The 23,428-nt window shown below is 37.8% G+C and overlaps 1 protein-coding gene across 1 annotated transcript in view; it reads left to right on the top strand.

The window, feature by feature from the left end:
• Positions 1-23,428, top strand: part of LOC148450930 (vomeronasal type-2 receptor 26-like) — a 35,653-nt gene continuing 12,225 nt past the window's right edge. The window contains exons 1-2 of the mRNA XM_088462498.1: positions 1-129; positions 3,615-3,631. Coding sequence (XP_088318624.1) covers positions 1-129; positions 3,615-3,631 — 146 coding nt within the window. The remainder of the gene's footprint in view (positions 130-3,614; positions 3,632-23,428) is intronic.

Here is a 23,428-nt window from a genome sequence, read left to right as displayed (position 1 = left end):
ATGGTCATATATACAACTGAAATTAGACCTAAATTTGTTGTAATACCCATGACCACCTTTGGAGAATTGCTAGAAGATGAGCTGGATTACCATATCAAACCAGGAAAAATTACATGGAAAAAAGACACGGTAAGTGATTATCAAATATCCCGTATAATATAGGAACTCAGTTGATGTTTGATACAAAGCATATGTCATAGTATAAAAGAAGATAATTAACTTTTCCAAAAAAAAAAAATTTTGACTAGAGAGTGAAATACACTATGTAGACAAAAATAATTAGAAACCCCCTTGTGTCAGCTGGTACTGTATATAGACATGTTCTCAATACCTCTGTGCTCCCGACATTGTGGCAGTTCTTTGGGAACAACAAATATTTTTATCGGGATGACAATGCCACCTGTCATGTTTCCAGGATGATGCTGGACTGGTATACAGGAAATTCGGCAACCTGGATAGACTGGCAGCTCAGAGTCCAGATCTTAACCCACTGAGAACCTATGGGACAAATTAGAGCAATAGGTGATTTCTAGGCTGACTCAATCTTCTTTAGTGTCACAGTTGGTCACTGTACTTAGGGTGGAATGTCAAAATATATCGCCTGCTGTTGTCCAGGAACTTGTAGAAAGTTTGCCAAGAAGGGTGTCTGCAGTAATCACTGCACATGGTGACCTGATTCAGAGCCTGACAGAGCGCTCGCTCTGAATCAGGGCCATCCTTCTTCATTTTTAGAGTGGCCTCCTGGCCGCTCTTATAGCTGTGGGTGACCACCCACAGCTATAGCGAGCGCCCAGGAAGATGGACGCGATGGTCAAGACCATCGCGACCATCGGGCTTGCGACAAGACCCTTGTGGTAGGGTCTCGTTGCCGCAAGCCCTAGACTGCTTTTGGCTCTATCAGAGCCGAAAGCACTCCCACTGACATCACTTGTAATGTCAGTTGGGCCGGCCCCAGATGGTTGGCGTTCCCATGGGAATGCATCCATCTGGGCAGCCACGCCCCGGCATGCCCACCAAAGTGGGCGTGCTGTCACTCAACATCGACAGCATGCCCCCTTTGGTGCAAGACCCAGAGCGACGGCTTGCCCGTCGCTATCCGGGTCTCGCGCATGCGCACGATGGAGCCGGCTCTGTCGTGCGCCTGCGCATTAGGCCAACATCGACCTGCTTGCGAGCGCTCAGCGCTCGTGAGCGAGTCTGAATCAGGCCCTGAGGTCAATAAAATGTCATTAATCTATTTGCTCTCAGTGTCCAATCACTTTTATCTACATAGTGTATCATCCGAGGCAAAATGTGTGAGGTAAAATTTGAAGTCACTTTCCCAGGTTGTTCTACTGATTAGACAGAAAGTAACTTTGGAAGGTGGAGAATCCAACTTTTTTCAGTGATTAAACTGAGGAAATTACTGTGTTCTCATTATCAGGAATAACAATCACTCCAAGAAATTCAAGCAGAATGGGACAATTTGAGAGACTACATAATAAAAACCTTCACAAATGTATGAAAACATTTTATACGTAACGCATCAAAGGGATTTATTGCAAGGTGCCGCTACTAATAGGCAGCTGCCTAGGGCACCAGCCATTGGAAGATGCTATTGAGCCCCCTAACAAAAGTAATGAAGGATGTTTCCAAAAGATTTGTCCTTATTTACATGGCCCTGGTGGCAGCCACAACCCATGGGACTTATTGGCCACCATTATCCTTGTCACCCTCACACACTACGGTGCCAGCCCAGGTCTCAGTGCCTTTCTCACTGCTGGCAATAGCTACAGCTCTGACAGTCATATGACTGACCAGTGCTGTGATGTGTACAATCAGTGCTGGGCAGCAACTACCCCCAGAACAAATCTTCCCTTTACTTCAAAGAAGACAGACTAGGAGGAGCGAGATGGTCTGATAATTCATGTGTTGTAAGTACAGGAAAGGGGGGTGGAGCCCGCACAGGTTCACAAATTAAATAAGAAACATGAATTAATCTGATTAAATTTCTTAACTAATCCACTATGGTTTATAGAAAGAAAAAAAACAACATAAAAGGTCTATCATATATTTAGAATGGTAAGATGACACTAGGTTAGTGGTGCGCCCATGGAATTTGTGCACAATAAGGGTAAGAATTTTTTGCAAAGAACAAAAAATAATAGTTAAACACAAATATGCCTTTGTTGGGGCACTCTAGGTGAACAAATCATTAATTTATTTATATATGATGAATGAATAATGAGATAAAACTTAGCGTTTAATATACAACATAAAATAAATTTTATCTTATAGGTAACTAATAAAGAAAAGTATAAATAGTACCGGAAAGTACACAATGCATAGTTCTGAATGTACCATGGGTTAGCAATGTGCTCTGCTCTCCAATATCTTCTGTGTGAGTCCTGCTTCTCCCCTGATGAAGACAGCTACATGTCACAACCTTTGGCTAATGTAGTGGTGACTCCTAGGAGTTATGTGAGCCCTGTAGGAATGAATGTAACTGATGTTACAGTGCATGGCAGGGAGGGGACTCCGAGTAGAGATGTGTGTTCTATCCATGCTTTGGGTTTGGCTCTAAAACCATTTTTTGATTAAGAAGAAAAATAAATTAATAATGATGATGATAATAATGATGATGATTATATAATTTTTGACATGATTACTTTTCTTTTAATCACAATTAGTTGTCATTATCACTCAGTGTTGATTGAATTTGTTGAGAATCTTTTCTCCTCTGTTTGGCTAGGTGCTAATATAGTATACAGTATGGTATGTTATTATGAGTCTTTCTGATCAAGAAAAACAGGTTCAGGACCCACCACAAGCAGCAGCATTTATACATATTGTACAATAAATGATGATTTTGCTTTTGGTTTGGAAATTATTTGAATTGTTTGTTACTGCTCCAGCACAAATTAGTTCTAACACCACTCACATGTCACATACAAGGTGCTATGGGCATTAACCACTTAATTGATGATTTTTTTTTTCTAAAAACTGCTCCAAAATTGTCAGGTTTTTTTTAGTGAATTAGGTGAGAAACATCCATTTTAACTTATTGATCAAAATAAAATAAAAAAAATTTTTGAAAGATTTTTTTTTAAAAATTCTGGAACATCAGAAACATCAGAAACATTGCTACCATCGCAACGTTCAATTTGAGACTGGATCCAGGCACCAGGTATGTTATGGGAGTGAGGGGGGAAGTTAATTTACTTTTCCCCAGCGGCTACTCAGTTCTGCAGGCACTAGGTAGGGGGTCCTGCTTTGATGACCAATCAGCAGTGATCGGCTGCACAGCAGACAGAGGGGGAGAGGGTGCTGACAAGCAGAGGGACCGGAAGGTCCCTCTGAGAGCAGCAGCTATGGAAAGATTCTCTTCTTGCAGCCGCACATGTCTATCTGTCTGGACAAAACTTTACGTCCAGTACAGATAAAGAACTGCCTGGTGTGGACAGAAGCTTACGTCCATGCCAGGCAAGTGGTTAACAGTCTCTGCTATTTTTTATCTTATATATAAACCTGCCTGAAGTACCCGGCATTGCCTGGGTTTTAATTTTCGAGTTATTACATTGATCATCCTAGACCAATTGCCTCCTCTCTGTGAAGTTTCATCCAAATCCATCCAGTGGAAAACTCAGAACAGGCTCCTTAGGTCAAAGTTCTGCCCATCATCCCCAGGTCTAAATACATACACAAACTGATGTGCCTTGTTTCACCTAGGTAGATATTAGATATTTAATATTTCCCTTTCCTTCATCCCATTTTAACTTAAATATATGCTTAGTTCATTTTATGCCTCTGGGGTAAAGGAGCGTGGTAGTACCCATTTAAATAAATTGAGATTTTTAAGCTTTTTTTAATATGAATGAATTGAAGGTGGATTATAAGACATATGTAAACCTTTTTTTCTCTCAACTTAAGGATTTCTTTGTAAACCACATTGGTGGTTCTCTCCTAATGTGCTAGGGTCAACAGGCTGCTGGTTGAGCTCACTCTGAAGCAGGCCACATAGAACTGCCCATGTAAGAAGCAGTCCTCCATCAAGTCAATCCCTGCCACCTTCAGTGACTGACTCTGGGACTTGTCGTTGGTCATTGTAAAGCAGACCTTGAGGGGGAACTACTGTCTCTTGAACTCGAAGGGGTGCTCTGATGGTATGAGTGGTATGTGATGAGTGGTAGAAAAAAACAACTCTCCTCAAAGCACAGCCTGTGAACACTGTGGCCTCGATGACGTTCCTGTGGAGGGCCTCAGGTTAATGCACCCAGCCACACTGCAAAAATTGTTTAGAAAAAGTTTGATGAACAAAAAGTTCAAATAGTTGCCTCCATATTCACCAGATCTAAAACTGATCAAGCTCCAGAGGGTTGTGCTGGAACATGGAGGCCCCACCTCACACCTTACAGGACTTAAAGAATGTGCTGCTAATATCTTGGTGCCAGAAACTATGGTACACCTTCAGTTGTCTAGTGAAGTCCATGCCTCGGCAGGTCAGAGCTGATTTGGTGGTGTGAAAGGGACGTACAGAATGGCTGATACATGTATGTATATATATATATATATATATATATAGAATCTCTATAGGCGGCACTCCGCACAAATATAAGACAATAAACAGGATTGTGATGAACTCACACACCGATGTTTCAGGGTCCTTTATTGCCCCGTTTTCAAGGTAACCCACACATATAAACAAACAACAAATTTATACTCGCATAACCCCTCGTGTAGTTTTGCGCCCTCAGGGGCTCCCGGTCCGGGTCGCCATATGATGATGTCACACCGCCCGACCATCACATGAGCATCTACACCAGATGCATCAGTGCCGGAAGGATGGGAGACGCCCATATCCGGCGTCCCCATAACCATGGACACCCGTGAAGTAACGAGACTATAAATACAAATAAAAAATACAAATACAAAAATGGCATCAAACATATGTCATATCAGTACATATATATATCATTTAAATATATATATCAAATCACCCATAAATCTATCAGTGCTATGAATCAAGAGCATATTAATACAATCAACCAGATGGGGGTAAAATATCGGCCCTTCAGACATCTTATAATGGGTGAATAAAACATCATAAAAAATTTCAACAAACACCATAATACACTGATTGGTACAGCCTACTACCCACTACATCTCCTGCAGTCAAAAACATTATTTTAATTTAAATTCTATTAAATCATTTATGGTATACAAAAATTGTAATGATAAGAATCATAACATGAATCACCCAGAAAAAGGACAACATAGCAGAAAAAGGACTATTAGACTAGTTTAAAGAAAACAATGAAGCCCAAGATGCTCATTCAGGCCCCTCGGTGCTAAAGCATCTAATCTGAAAATCCAGCGTGATTCACACTGGAGCAGCATCCGAGACCTATCCCCACCACGTAGCGGTTTAGGTATGTAGTCAATAATCATATAGCGTAGCATCGTGAGATTATGTCCATGCCTCACAAAATGACACGCCACCGGTTGGTCACTGTCACCCGCAATAAGAGCAGCACGAATGGCCGATCGGTGTAACGCCATCCTTTCACGAAGAGTTCTCTCCGTTTTTCCCACATATATTAATGCACAAGGGCACGTAATCATGTATACGATAAAGTTGGTAGTGCATGTAACACGGTGGTGAATACAAAACTTGTGACCACTATATGGATGACTAAAGGAATTGCCCACTGTTAAAGATCAACATGTGAGACAATTCAAACATCTGTAGCATCCTAATTTTGGCCGTAAAAAACTTTGGGATAATGATTTCTCAATACCATTCATGTCCGTCTTCACTAGCCAATCGCGGAGATTACGTCCGCGAGTGTAGCAAGGCATGATACGAGTATCATGAAGATTTAAATCCGGATCTGTGCCTACAATTGGCCAGAGAGATCGGACAGAATTTCTAATATGATTACTGTTGGGATGAAAATGATTGATCCATGGTAGCATATGACCCTTATTTTCTTTGGGCTTACTAGATTCCAAAAGTCGTGTTCTAGGAATGGCCAAAGCTTTATTTTTGGCCTGAGATAAAATCTCTTCCGCATATCCTCTCTCTCGAAATTTGGTATACATACTATCAATTTGTTTCAATGCAGTATCTTCATTACTACAGATGCGACGCACACGAATAAACTGTGAGAAAGGTAGACCGTATTTCAAAGGCCTAGGATGACAGCTCCCATAGTGTAAAAGTGTGTTCCTATCAGTAGGTTTGTGGAACAATTCCGTAACTAGCTTGTCACCCTCCAACCTAAGATGGACATCTAGATAATCAATAGAAAAATCATCAATATTGTATGTAAACTTAATCGGGTTAGAAGATGAATTATGCAATTCAATAAAATCAACAAAATCCCCCTTAGAACCAACCCAAATCAAAAAAATTTCATTTATATATCTGGCATAGAAAAAAATCTTGCCAGATATATAGATGTCATGAAAGAAAATTTCCTATTCAGCTTGAAACATATAAGCATTGGCGTGGGATGGGGCCACATTCGACCCCATCGCTACGTCACTTAATTGTAGGAACAATTTATCCCTATGCATAAAGACATTTTTCGTCAATATCATTTCCAATAGATCAACCACTAAATCCACATCTGGACCTGTATATACATTACTCTCCAAAATCAATTTTCTAACAGCTAACAATCCCTCATTGTTTGGAATAACCGTATAAAGGCTGCTAATGTCTATACTACACAAGTAGCAACCAGTGGGAATAGGAGGTAGACTCAATATTTGATTCAAGAACATAGTAGTGTCTAATAAAAACCTCGGATGTTCCTTGACACAAGGTTGTATTACACTATCCAAATACACTGAAAGCGGCTGGAATAATGAACCCCTGGCAGACATAATCGGTCGTCCAGGGGGGTTATCCAGGCGCTTGTGTATTTTAGGTAGGGTATAGATCAATACCTTGATGGGATGTTTAGGGATAAGTACCTCACTCAATTTACTGGAGATAACTCCTTCCAAAACCGCAAGATGCAATCTATCCTGTAAAGCTTTAGAAAATACCTCAGTAGGATCATTATGTAATAACTTATAAACCAACACATCTGCTAGTTGTCGATCAATTTCCAATAAATACTTAGAGGTATCCTGTATAACAATACTTATGACATCATTATATTCTGAAAGATTCCGGAGAGCCCTCCATTCACCCACAGATAAATTGTCATATTTTCTGTTTTTAACTATGTCACCAGAACTCTCTTTAACCTCATGATCCAACATCCGAGTAAAGGTTTTGATCGCCGCGTTATTGGAAATGGGATCATATTGTGATTTGGGCAAAATTTTTCTCAATGATTCAGGAATGTCATTGTCAATAGTAGACGGTAAACGTGGTGATGCCTTAGGTCCATTAAACATTTCATGGAGTTTCAACTGTCTGTTGAGATGATAATTCTCAATCTCCCATTGCATGGGGTCGAATTTAGTAGTTGGAACATAGGATAATCCACGATTAAGCACCCTCTCTTCAAGAGGCGTTAATGTACGTGAAGAAATGTTAATAACTATCGTCTCCGATGGAGTGGCGGTCTGCCCACCTTTCTGCGTTCCCTTACGGGTCCACTGTCTCCCTCTACGAGTGAACCTCCGTCACCTCTTGGGGGTAATGGGGTGTTGGTACCCCTCCCTAAAGGGACTACATGATGTGAATTGTTAAGGTTAGCAGAATCAGAATCACTTGTATTGTATTGTGATGAATCCGATATACCATACGGTTTTCGATATCCACGTCGCATCGGACGTCTTTGTTCACACTGAGCATTATTGATCCAGTTTTAGACCGTATTGTGCTCATAATCAAGAGTAACCTTGGTCATTTTGTTTTTTTTAAACTGGATAAGCTCGTGTTTATAGGTAGTTATCTGATTGTTCAATTTTTCCAACCAAGCAGTATTCATATCACTTTCAAACAGAGGTTTAAATTCTCTTTCAAAGGTAGATATTTTATCACATACAATAACAATCTTATGACTGGCTTCCTCAATGACCAATAAGATTAGGTCATAACTACATTTGTTGAGTATGGAAATCCATCTCTTACAAAAGTTAGAATTATGACGACCAATAGTCGGGCAGTTCTTAATACGGAAGCCGCGTGGAATTTTCTTTTGTTTATAGTAATCACTCAGGGTCAGACCGTGATAATGAAAGTCCAACTCCTTTTGTTTGAGTTTAAGCCAATCTCCGTATAAATGCCGTAGACTGGGTAGCTTCATCATCACAGAATTGCTCTTTGAATAAAATAGCCTCCGCGTCCGTATCAGAGAACATAAACGTACTTCCCTGAGTTAAAAGTGCCAGTTGATAACTTCAAATGGGCCATCCCCCCCTCCACTTCTATGCCTTCTGCCATAATGTACACTGACAATCCTTCTGAAGTCAGAAAGGGTAAAGTTCCATACAGCAGTAGATAAAACGTCAGTGGGTGCCTACTCCCAGTGTATAACAGCTCCTGTAACTGTTAACACCACAAAAGAAAGTCCGCGGGTGGCACTCCCAATAAGGTAAACGGTATAGCAGGTGCCCTCCTTACAGAAAGACAACCAAGTTGTCTCCCTATTATATCTGCCAGGGGGTCATTATTCCAGGCGCTTTCGGTGTATTTGGATAGTGTTATACAACCTTGGGTCAAGGAACATCCAAGGTTTTTATAAGAAACTACTATGTTCTTGAATCAAGTATTGAGTCTACTGGTTGCTACTTGTGTAGTATAGACATTAGCAGCCTTTATACGGTTATTCCAAACAATGAGGGATTGTTAGCTGTTAGAAAATTGATTTTGGAGAGTAATGTATATACAGGTCCTGATGTGGATTTAGTGGTTGATAAATTGGAAATGATATTGACGAAAAACTTCTTTATGCATAGGGATAAATTGTTCCTACAATTAAGTGGCATAGCGATGGGGTCGAATGTGGCCCCATCCTACGCCAATGCTTATATGTTTCAAGCTGAACAGGAAATTTTCTTTCATGACATCTATATATCTGGCAAGATTTTTTTCTATGCCAGATATATAGATGACATTTTTTTGATTTGGGTTGGTTCTAAGAGGGATTTTGTTGATTTTATTGAATAGCATAATTCATCTTCTAACCCGATTAAGTTTACATACAATATCGATGATTTTTCTATTGATTATCTAGATGTCCATCTTAGGTTGGAGGGTGACAAGCTAGTTACGGAATTGTTCCACAAACCTACTGATAGGAACACACTTTTACACTATGGGAGCTGTCATCCTAGGTCTTTGAAATATGGTCTACCTCTCTTGCAGTTTATTCGTGTGCATCGCATCTATAGTAATGAAGATACTGCGTTGAAACAAATTGATAGCATGTATACCAAATTTCAAGAGAGAGGATATGCGGAAGAGATTTTATCTCAGGCCAAAAATAAAGCTTTGGCCATTCCTAGAACACGACTTTTGGAATCTAGTAAGCCCAAAGAAAATAAGGGTCATATGCTACCATGGATCAATCATTTTCATCCCAAAAGTAATCATATTAGAAATTCTGTCCGATCTCTCTGGCCAATTGTAGGCATAGATCCGGATTTAAATCTACATGATACTCGTATCATGCCTTGCTACACTCGCGGACGTAATCTCCGCGATTGGCTAGTGAAGACGGATATGAATGGTATTGAGAAATCATTATCCCAAAGTTTTTTAAGTCGAAAATTAGGATGCTACAGATGTTTGAATTGTCTCACGTGTTGATCTTTAACAGTGGGTAATTCCTTTAGTCATCCATATAGTGGTCGCAAGTTTTGTATTCGCCACCGTGTTACATGCACTACCAACTTTATCGTATACATGATTACGTGCCCTTGTGCATTAATATATGTGGGAAAAGCAGAGAGAACTCTTTGTGAAAGGATGGCGTTACACCGATCGGCCATTCGTGCTGCTCTTATTGCGGATGACAGAGACCAACCGGTGGCGTGTCATTTTGTGAGGCATGGACATAATCTCACGATGCTACGCTATATGATTATTGACCACGTACCTAAACCACTACATGGTGGGGATAGGTCTCAGATGCTGCTCCAGTGTGAATCACGCTGGATTTTCAGATTAGATGCTTTAGCACCGAGGGGCCTGAATGAGCATCTTGGGCTTCATTGTTTTCTTTAAACTAGTCTAATAGTCCTTTTTCTGCTATGTTGTCCTTTTTATGGGTGATTCATGTTATGATTCTTATCATTACAATTTTTGTATACCATAAATGATTTAATAGAATTTAAATTAAAATAATGTTTTTGACTGCAGGAGATGTAGTGGGTAGTAGGCTGTACCAATCAGTGTATTATGGTGTTTGTTGAAATTTTTTCTGATTTTTTATTCACCCATTATAAGATGTCTGAAAGGCCGATATTTTACCCCCATCCGGTTGATTGTATTAATATGCTCTTGATTCATAGCACTGATAGATTTATGGGTGCTTTGACATATTTATTTAAATGATATATATACTTATATGACATATGATGCCATTTTTGTATTTGTATTTTTTATTTGTATTTTTAGTCTCATTACTTCACGGGTGTCCATGGTTACGGGGACGCCGGATATGGGCGTCTCCCATCCTTCGGGCACTGATGCGTCTGGTGTAGACGCTCATGTGATGGTCGGGCGGTGTGACATCATCATATGGCGACCCGGACCTGGAGCCCCTGAGACCGCGAAACTACACGAAGGGTTATGTGAGTATAAATTTGTTGTTTGTTTATATGTGTGGGTTACCTTGAAAACGGGGCAATAAAGGACCCTGAATCGTCGGTGTGTGAGTTCATCACTATCCTGTTTATTGTCTTATATTTGCGTGGAGTGCCGCCTATGGAGATTCTACATAGGGAGACAACTTGGTTGTCTTTCTGAAAGGAGGGCACCTGCTACACCGTTTACCTTATTGGGAGTGCCACCCGCGGACTTTCTATATATATATATATATATATATATATACATATATATATATATATATATATATATACACACACAAAGTTTCAGTCCCAAAGAACCAGAAGAGACCAGCACACCACCATTATAAAGTGCAATTTTCTTGTTTTATATCATAACAGCCTTAAAACACCATAAGGCAGCAGAATATATTTCACGCAAGGGTTAATATTATCAAAAGTGCCCCATGCTCAATTCAAATGAAACCGCAGAATGATCTAATAGCTGTTTCGGCAGTACAACCACATTCCTCAAGGATACATATATATATACAGTATATTGTAGTGGTGGAGGATGACTCTCACTTGAATTACCCACATTCCTGTGGGATCAGCTCCCTCCAAATGAGACTAAAATTAAACCTGTGCAGTAGCAGTGGAGGTTTGGAACTCCAGGTTTTCAGGATTTCACAGGTCCAGCTGCGAGTCATCACTGGAAGACAGGAAGAGTTTAAAACTCTCATTCTCCCGATGCTCTGGGCACTGACGCCGAATAGCGGCCAGAGAGTGGGCATGAGTTTCTGTAGTGACAGGAATTTCAGAATTTGCTGTGATAGGAAGAATAACAGACTGTGGCTGAGTGATATTGCAGCAGACAGAACATTAGCACTATGGGATCATTTATTTCCACCTACTGTACATGTCTAATTACTGTGCCTGTGTGTCCAGCCTTTGTGTGTATATATGGGTAGGAAGATAGTAGGGATTCTGCACAGGACTGCCTATTTACATATGTGATATTCTCACACCAACCATAAACCGAGTACAGGACATCTTTATCTCTTTATCTCTGTCCCTACATATACTTATTATGTACCTATATGAATACTTGGCTTATGCAACTAATATATTGAATATTTTGAATTCCTGTTCAAAAATCTGCTGCACTCATACCAATACTCTGTTACACAATAATCTGCTGTATACTGCATTCATACCAATACTCTGTTACACAATAATCTGCTACATACTGCATTCATACCAATACTCTGTTACACAATAATCTGCTACATACTGCATTCATACCAATACTCTGTTACACAATAATCTGCTACATACTGCATTCATACCAATACTCTGTTACACAATAATCTTCTGCATACTGCATTCATACCAATACTCTGTTACACAATAATCTGCTGCATACTGCATTCATACCAACACTCTGTTACACAATAATCTGCTGCATACTGTATTCATACCAATACTCTGTTACACAATAATCTACTACATACTGTATTCATACCAATACTCTGTTACACAATAATCTGCAACATACTGTATTCATACCAATACTCTGTTACACAATAATCTGCTACATACTGCATTCATACCAATACTCTGTTACACAATAATCTGCTGCATACTGCATCCATACCAATACTCTGTTACACAATAATCTGCTGCATACTGCACTCATACCAATACTCTGTTACACAATAATCTGCTGCATACTGCACTCATACCAATACTCTGTTACACAATAATCTGCTACATACTGCATTCATACCAATACTGTTACACAATAATCTGCTGCATACTGCACTCATACCAATACTCTGTTACATAATAATCTGCTACATACTGCATTCATACCAATACTCTGTTACACAATAATCTGTTGCATACTGCATTCATACCAATACTCTGTTAAATAATAATCTGCTACATACTGCATTCATACCAATACTCTGTTACACAATAATCTGTTGCATACTGCATTCATACCAATACTCTGTTACACAATAATCTGCTGCATACTGCACTCATACCAATACTCTGTTACACATTAATCTGCTACATACTGCATTCATACCAATACTGTTCCACAATAATCTGCTGCATACTGCACTCACACCAATAGTCTGTTACATAATAATCTGCTACATACTGCATTCATTCCAATAGTCTGTTACACAATAATCTGCTACATACTGCATTCATACCAATACTCTGTTACATAATAATCTGCTACATACTGCATTCATACCAATACTCTGTTACACAATAATCTGCTATATACTGCATTCATACCAATACTCTGTTACACAATAATCTGCTATATACTGCATTCATACCAATACTCTATAACACAATAATCTTCTGCATACTGCACTCATACCAATACTCTGTTACACAATAATCTGCTGCATACTGCATTCATACCAATACTCTGTTACACAATAATCTGTTGCATTCTGCATTCATACCAATACTCTGTTATACAATAATCTGCTGCATACTGCATTCATACCAATACTCTGTTACATAATAATCTGCTGCATACTGCACTCATACCAATACACTGTTACACAATAATCTGCAGCATACTGCATTCATACCAATACTCTGTTACACGATAATCTGATGCATACTGCATTCATACCAATACTATGTTACACAATAATCTGCTGCATACTGCATTCATACCAATACTCTGTTACACAATAATCTGTTGCATTCTGCATTCATACCAATACTCTGTTATACAATAATCTGCTGCATACTGCATTCATACCAATACTCTGTTACATAATAATCTGCTGCATACTGCACTCATACCAATACACTGTTACACAATAATCTGCAGCATACTGCATTCATACCAATACTCTGTTACACGATAATCTGATGCATACTGCATTCATACCAATACTATGTTACACAATAATCTGCTGCATACTGCATCCATACCAATACTCTGTTACACAATAATCTGCTGCATACTGCATTCATACCAATACTCTGTTACACAATAATCTGTTGCATTCTGCATTCATACCAATACTCTGTTATACAATAATCTGCTGCATACTGCATTCATACCAATACTCTGTTACATAATAATCTGCTGCATACTGCACTCATACCAATACACTGTTACACAATAATCTTCTGCATACTGCATTCATACCAATACTCTGTTACACGATAATCTGATGCATACTGCATTCATACCAATACTATGTTACACAATAATCTGCTGCATACTGCATCCATACCAATACTCTGTTACACAATAATCTGCTGCATATGGCACTCATACCAATACTCTGTTACACAATAATCTGCTGCATTCTGCATTCATACCAATACTCTGTTACACAATATTCTGATGCATACTGCATTCATACCAATACTCTGTTACACAAGAATCTGCTGCATACCGCATTCATACCTATACTCTGTTACACAATAACCTGCTACATACTGCCTTCATACCAATTCTCTGTTACACAATAATCTGCTGCATACTGCATACATAACTATACTCTGTTACACAATAATCTGCTACATACTGTATTCATACCAATACTCTGTTACACAATAATCTGCTGCATACTGCATTCATACCAATACTCTGTTACACAATAATCTGCTGCATACTGCATTCCTACCAATACTCTGTTACACAATAATCTGCTGCATACTGCATTCATACCAATACTCTGTTACACAATAATCTGCTGCATACTGCATTCATACCAATACTCTGTTACACAATAATCTGCTGCATACGGCACTCATACCAATACTCTGTTACACAATAATCTGCTGCATTCTGCATTCATACCAATTCTCTGTTACACAATAATCTGCTATATACTGCCATCATACCTATACTCTGTTACACAATAATCTGCTGCATACGGCACTCATACCAATACTCTGTTACACAATAATCTGGTGCATACTGCATTCATACCAATACTCTGTTACACAATAATCTGCTGCATACTGCACTCATGCCAATTCTCTGTTACACAATAATCTGCTACATACTGCATTCATACCAATACTGTTACACAATAATCTGCTGCATACTGCACTCATACCAATACTCTGTTACATAAGAATCTGCTACATACTGCATTCATACCAATACTCTGTTACATAATAATCTGCTACATACTGCATTCATACCAATACTCTGTTACACAATAATCTGTTGCATACTGCATTCATACCAATACTCTGTTACACAATAATCTGCTGCATACTGCACTCATACCAATACTCTGTTACACAATAATCTGCTACATACTGCATTCATACCAATACTGTTCCACAATAATCTGCTGCATACAGCACTCATACCAATACTCTGTTACATAATAATCTGCTACATACTGCATTCATTCCAATACTCTGTTACACAATAATCTGCTACATACTGCATTCATACCAATACTCTGTTACATAATAATCTGCTACATACTGCATTCATACCAATACTCTGTTACACAATAATCTGCTATATACTGCATTCATACCAATACTCTGTTACACAATAATCTGCTATATACTGCATTCATTCCAATACTCTATTACACAATAATCTTCTGCATACTGCACTCATACCAATACTCTGTTACACAATAATCTGCTGCATACTGCATTCATACCAATACTCTGTTACACAATAATCTGCTACATACTGCATTCATTCCAATACTCTGTTTCACAATAATATGCTACATAGTGCATTCATACCAATACTCTGTTACACAATAATCTGCTGCATACTGCATTCATACCAATACTCTGTTACTTAATAATCTGCTGCATACTGCACTCATACCAATACACTGTTACAAAATAATCTGCAGCATACTGCATTCATACCAATACTCTGTTACACAATAATCTGCTGCATACTGCATCCATACCAATACTCTGTTACACAATAATCTGCTGCATACGGCACTCATACCAATACTCTGTTACACAATAATCTGCTGCATTCTGCATTCATACCAATATTCTGTTACACAATATTCTGATGCATACTGAATTCATACCAATACTCTGTTACACAATAATCTGCTGCATACTGCATACATACCTATACTCTGTTACACAATAACCTGCTACATACTGCATTCATACCAATACTCTGTTACACAATAATCTGCTGCATACTGCATTCATACCAATACTCTGTTACACAATAATCTGCTGCATACTGCATTCATACCAATACTCTGTTACACAATAATCTGCTGCATACTGCATACATACCTATACTCTGTTACACAATAATCTGCTACATACTGTATTCATACCAATACTCTGTTACACAATAATCTGCTGCATACTGCATTCATACCAATACTCTGTTACACAATAATCTGCTGCATACTGCATTCCTACCAATACTCTGTTACACAATAATCTGCTGCATACTGCATTCCTACCAATACTCTGTTACACAATAATCTGCTATATACTGCCTTCATACCAATTCTCTGTTACACAATAATCTGCTGCATACAGCACTCATACCAATACTCTGTTACACAATAATCTGCTGCATTCTGCATTCATACCAATACTGTTACACAATAATCTGCTGCATACTGTATTCATACCAATACTCTGTTACACAATAATCTGCTGCATACTGCATTCATACCAATACTCTGTTACACAATAATCTCCTGCATACTGCATTCCTACCAATACTCTGTTACACAATAATCTGCTGCATACTGCATTCCTACCAATACTCTGTTACACAATATTCTGCTATATACTGCCTTCATACCAATACTCTGTTACACAATAATCTGCAGCACTCTGCAATCATACCAATACTCTGTTACACAATAATCTGCTGCATTCTGCATTCATACCAATACTCTGTTACACAATAATCTGCTGCATACTGCATTCATACCAATACTCTGTTACACAATAATCTGCAGCATACTGCACTCAAACCAATACTCTGTTACACAATAATCTGCTGCATACTGCACTCATACCAATACTCTGTTACACAATAATCTGCTACATACTGCATTCATACCAATACTGTTACACAATAATCTGCTGCATACTGCACTCATACCAATACTCTGTTACATAATAATCTGCTACATACTGCATTCATACCAATACTCTGTTACACAATAATCTGCTACATACTGCATTCATACCAATACTCTGTTACATAATAATCTGCTACATACTGCATTCATACCAATACTCTGTTACACAATAATCTGCTACATACTGCATTCATACCAATAATCTGTTACATAATAATCTGCTACATTCTGCATTCATACCAATACTCTGTTACACAATAATCTGCTATATACTGCATTCATACCAATACTCTGTTACACAATAATCTGCTATATACTGCATTCATACCAATACTCTGTTACACAATAATCTGCTATATACTGCATTCATTCCAATACTCTATTACACAATAATCTTCTGCATATTACACTCATACCAATACTCTGTTACACAATAATCTGCTGCATACTGCATTCATACCAATACTCTGTTACACAATAATCTGCTACATACTGCATTCATTCCAATACTCTGTTTCACAATAATATGCTACATAGTGCATTCATACCAATACTCTGTTACACAATAATCTGCTGCATACTGCATTCATACCAATACTCTGTTACTTAATACTCTTCTGCATACTGCACTCATACCAATACACTGTTACAAAATAATCTACAGCAAACTGCATTCATACCAATACTCTGTTACACAATAATCTGCTGCATACTGCATCCATACCAATACTCTGTTACACAATAATCTGCTGCATACGGCACTCATACCAATACTCTGTTACACAATAATCTGCTGCATTCTGCATTCATACCAATATTCTGTTACACAATATTCTGATGCATACTGAATTCATACCAATACTCTGTTACACAATAATCTGCTGCATACTGCATACATACCTATACTCTGTTACACAATAACCTGCTACATACTGCATTCATACCAGTACTCTGTTACACAATAATCTGCTGCATACTGCATTCATACCAATACTCTGTTACACAATAATCTGCTGCATACTGCATACATACCTATACTCTGTTACACAATAATCTGCTACAAACTGTATTCATACCAATACTCTGTTATACAATAATCTGCTGCATACTGCATTCATACCAATACTCTGTTACACAATAATCTGCTGCATACTGCATTCCTACCAATACTCTGTTACACAATAATCTGCTGCATACTGCATTCCTACCAATACTCTGTTACACAATAATCTGCTATATACTGCCTTCATACCAATACTCTGTTACACAATAATCTGCTGCATACAGCTCTCATACCAATACTCTGTTACACAATAATCTGCTGCATTCTGCATTCATACCAATACTATGTTACACAATAATCTGCTGCATACTGTATTCATACCAATACTCTGTTACACAATAATCTGCTGCATACTGTTTTCATACCTTTACTTTGTTACACAATAATCTCCTGCATACTGCATTCCTACCAATACTCTGTTACACAATAATCTGCTGCATACTGCATTCCTACCAATACTCTGTTACACAATATTCTGCTATATACTGCCTTCATACCAATACTCTGTTACACAATAATCTGCAGCATTCTGCACTCATACCAATACTCTGTTACACAATAATCTGCTGCATTCTGCATTCATACCAATACTCTGTTACACAATAATCTGCTGCATACTGCATTCATACCAATACTCTGTTACACAATAATCTGCTGCATACTGCATTCCTACCAATACTCTGTTACACAATAATCTGCTGCATACTGCATTCATACCAATACTCTGTTACACAATAATCTGCTGCATACTGCATTCATACCAATACTCTGTTACACAATAATCTGCTGCATACGGCACTCATACCAATACTCTGTTACACAATAATCTGCTGCATTCTGCATTCATACCAATTCTCTGTTACACAATAATCTGCTATATACTGCCATCATACCTATACTCTGTTACACAATAATCTGCTGCATACGGCACTCATACCAATACTCTGTTACACAATAATCTGGTGCATACTGCATTCATACCAATACTCTGTTACACAATAATCTGCTGCATACTGCACTCATGCCAATTCTCTGTTACACAATAATCTGCTACATACTGCATTCATACCAATACTGTTACACAATAATCTGCTGCATACTGCACTCATACCAATACTCTGTTACATAAGAATCTGCTACATACTGCATTCATACCAATACTCTGTTACATAATAATCTGCTACATACTGCATTCATACCAATACTCTGTTACACAATAATCTGTTGCATACTGCATTCATACCAATACTCTGTTACACAATAATCTGCTGCATACTGCACTCATACCAATACTCTGTTACACAATAATCTGCTACATACTGCATTCATACCAATACTGTTCCACAATAATCTGCTGCATACAGCACTCATACCAATACTCTGTTACATAATAATCTGCTACATACTGCATTCATTCCAATACTCTGTTACACAATAATCTGCTACATACTGCATTCATACCAATACTCTGTTACATAATAATCTGCTACATACTGCATTCATACCAATACTCTGTTACACAATAATCTGCTATATACTGCATTCATACCAATACTCTGTTACACAATAATCTGCTATATACTGCATTCATTCCAATACTCTATTACACAATAATCTTCTGCATACTGCACTCATACCAATACTCTGTTACACAATAATCTGCTGCATACTGCATTCATACCAATACTCTGTTACACAATAATCTGCTACATACTGCATTCATTCCAATACTCTGTTTCACAATAATATGCTACATAGTGCATTCATACCAATACTCTGTTACACAATAATCTGCTGCATACTGCATTCATACCAATACTCTGTTACTTAATAATCTGCTGCATACTGCACTCATACCAATACACTGTTACAAAATAATCTGCAGCATACTGCATTCATACCAATACTCTGTTACACAATAATCTGCTGCATACTGCATCCATACCAATACTCTGTTACACAATAATCTGCTGCATACGGCACTCATACCAATACTCTGTTACACTATAATCTGCTGCATTCTGCATTCATACCAATATTCTGTTACACAATATTCTGATGCATACTGAATTCATACCAATACTCTGTTACACAATAATCTGCTGCATACTGCATACATACCTATACTCTGTTACACAATAACCTGCTACATACTGCATTCATACCAATACTCTGTTACACAATAATCTGCTGCATACTGCATTCATACCAATACTCTGTTACACAATAATCTGCTGCATACTGCATTCATACCAATACTCTGTTACACAATAATCTGCTGCATACTGCATACATACCTATACTCTGTTACACAATAATCTGCTACATACTGTATTCATACCAATACTCTGTTACACAATAATCTGCTGCATACTGCATTCATACCAATACTCTGTTACACAATAATCTGCTGCATACTGCATTCCTACCAATACTCTGTTACACAATAATCTGCTGCATACTGCATTCCTACCAATACTCTGTTACACAATAATCTGCTATATACTGCCTTCATACCAATTCTCTGTTACACAATAATCTGCTGCATACAGCACTCATACCAATACTCTGTTACACAATAATCTGCTGCATTCTGCATTCATACCAATACTGTTACACAATAATCTGCTGCATACTGTATTCATACCAATACTCTGTTACACAATAATCTGCTGCATACTGCATTCATACCAATACTCTGTTACACAATAATCTCCTGCATACTGCATTCCTACCAATACTCTGTTACACAATAATCTGCTGCATACTGCATTCCTACCAATACTCTGTTACACAATATTCTGCTATATACTGCCTTCATACCAATACTCTGTTACACAATAATCTGCAGCACTCTGCAATCATACCAATACTCTGTTACACAATAATCTGCTGCATTCTGCATTCATACCAATACTCTGTTACACAATAATCTGCTGCATACTGCATTCATACCAATACTCTGTTACACAATAATCTGCAGCATACTGCACTCAAACCAATACTCTGTTACACAATAATCTGCTGCATACTGCACTCATACCAATACTCTGTTACACAATAATCTGCTACATACTGCATTCATACCAATACTGTTACACAATAATCTGCTGCATACTGCACTCATACCAATACTCTGTTACATAATAATCTGCTACATACTGCATTCATACCAATTCTCTGTTACACAATAATCTGCTACATACTGCATTCATACCAATACTCTGTTACATAATAATCTGCTACATACTGCATTCATACCAATACTCTGTTACACAATAATCTGCTACATACTGCATTCATACCAATAATCTGTTACATAATAATCTGCTACATTCTGCATTCATACCAATACTCTGTTACACAATAATCTGCTATATACTGCATTCATACCAATACTCTGTTACACAATAATCTGCTATATACTGCATTCATACCAATACTCTGTTACACAATAATCTGCTATATACTGCATTCATTCCAATACTCTATTACACAATAATCTTCTGCATATTACACTCATACCAATACTCTGTTACACAATAATCTGCTGCATACTGCATTCATACCAATACTCTGTTACACAATAATCTGCTACATACTGCATTCATTCCAATACTCTGTTTCACAATAATATGCTACATAGTGCATTCATACCAATACTCTGTTACACAATAATCTGCTGCATACTGCATTCATACCAATACTCTGTTACTTAATACTCTTCTGCATACTGCACTCATACCAATACACTGTTACAAAATAATCTACAGCAAACTGCATTCATACCAATACTCTGTTACACAATAATCTGCTGCATACTGCATCCATACCAATACTCTGTTACACAATAATCTGCTGCATACGGCACTCATACCAATACTCTGTTACACAATAATCTGCTGCATTCTGCATTCATACCAATATTCTGTTACACAATATTCTGATGCATACTGAATTCATACCAATACTCTGTTACACAATAATCTGCTACATACTGCATTCATACCAATACTCTGTTACATAATAATCTGCTACATACTGCATTCATACCAATACTCTGTTACACAATAATCTGCTACATACTGCATTCATACCAATAATCTGTTACATAATAATCTGCTACATTCTGCATTCATACCAATACTCTGTTACACAATAATCTGCTATATACTGCATTCATACCAATACTCTGTTACACAATAATCTGCTATATACTGCATTCATACCAATACTCTGTTACACAATAATCTGCTATATACTGCATTCATTCCAATACTCTATTACACAATAATCTTCTGCATATTACACTCATACCAATACTCTGTTACACAATAATCTGCTGCATACTGCATTCATACCAATACTCTGTTACACAATAATCTGCTACATACTGCATTCATTCCAATACTCTGTTTCACAATAATATGCTACATAGTGCATTCATACCAATACTCTGTTACACAATAATCTGCTGCATACTGCATTCATACCAATACTCTGTTACTTAATACTCTTCTGCATACTGCACTCATACCAATACACTGTTACAAAATAATCTACAGCAAACTGCATTCATACCAATACTCTGTTACACAATAATCTGCTGCATACTGCATCCATACCAATACTCTGTTACACAATAATCTGCTGCATACGGCACTCATACCAATACTCTGTTACACAATAATCTGCTGCATTCTGCATTCATACCAATATTCTGTTACACAATATTCTGATGCATACTGAATTCATACCAATACTCTGTTACACAATAATCTGCTGCATACTGCATACATACCTATACTCTGTTACACAATAACCTGCTACATACTGCATTCATACCAATACTCTGTTACACAATAATCTGCTGCATACTGCATTCATACCAATACTCTGTTACACAATAATCTGCTGCATACTGCATTCATACCAATACTCTGTTACACAATAATCTGCTGCATACTGCATACATACCTATACTCTGTTACACAATAATCTGCTACATACTGTATTCATACCAATACTCTGTTACACAATAATCTGCTGCATACTGCATTCATACCAATACTCTGTTACACAATAATCTGCTGCATACTGCATTCCTACCAATACTCTGTTACACAATAATCTGCTGCATACTGCATTCCTACCAATACTCTGTTACACAATAATCTGCTATATACTGCCTTCATACCAATTCTCTGTTACACAATAATCTGCTGCATACAGCACTCATACCAATACTCTGTTACACAATAATCTGCTGCATTCTGCATTCATACCAATACTGTTACACAATAATCTGCTGCATACTGTATTCATACCAATACTCTGTTACACAATAATCTGCTGCATACTGCATTCATACCAATACTCTGTTACACAATAATCTCCTGCATACTGCATTCCTACCAATACTCTGTTACACAATAATCTGCTGCATACTGCATTCCTACCAATACTCTGTTACACAATATTCTGCTATATACTGCCTTCATACCAATACTCTGTTACACAATAATCTGCAGCACTCTGC

The sequence above is a fragment of the Taudactylus pleione genome, unplaced genomic scaffold (assembly GCF_031769625.1).
Source record: "Taudactylus pleione unplaced genomic scaffold, aTauple2 ptg001253l, whole genome shotgun sequence".
In the NCBI taxonomy this organism is placed as follows: domain Eukaryota; kingdom Metazoa; phylum Chordata; class Amphibia; order Anura; family Myobatrachidae; genus Taudactylus; species Taudactylus pleione.
This window is presented reverse-complemented; position numbering and strand designations above follow the sequence as displayed.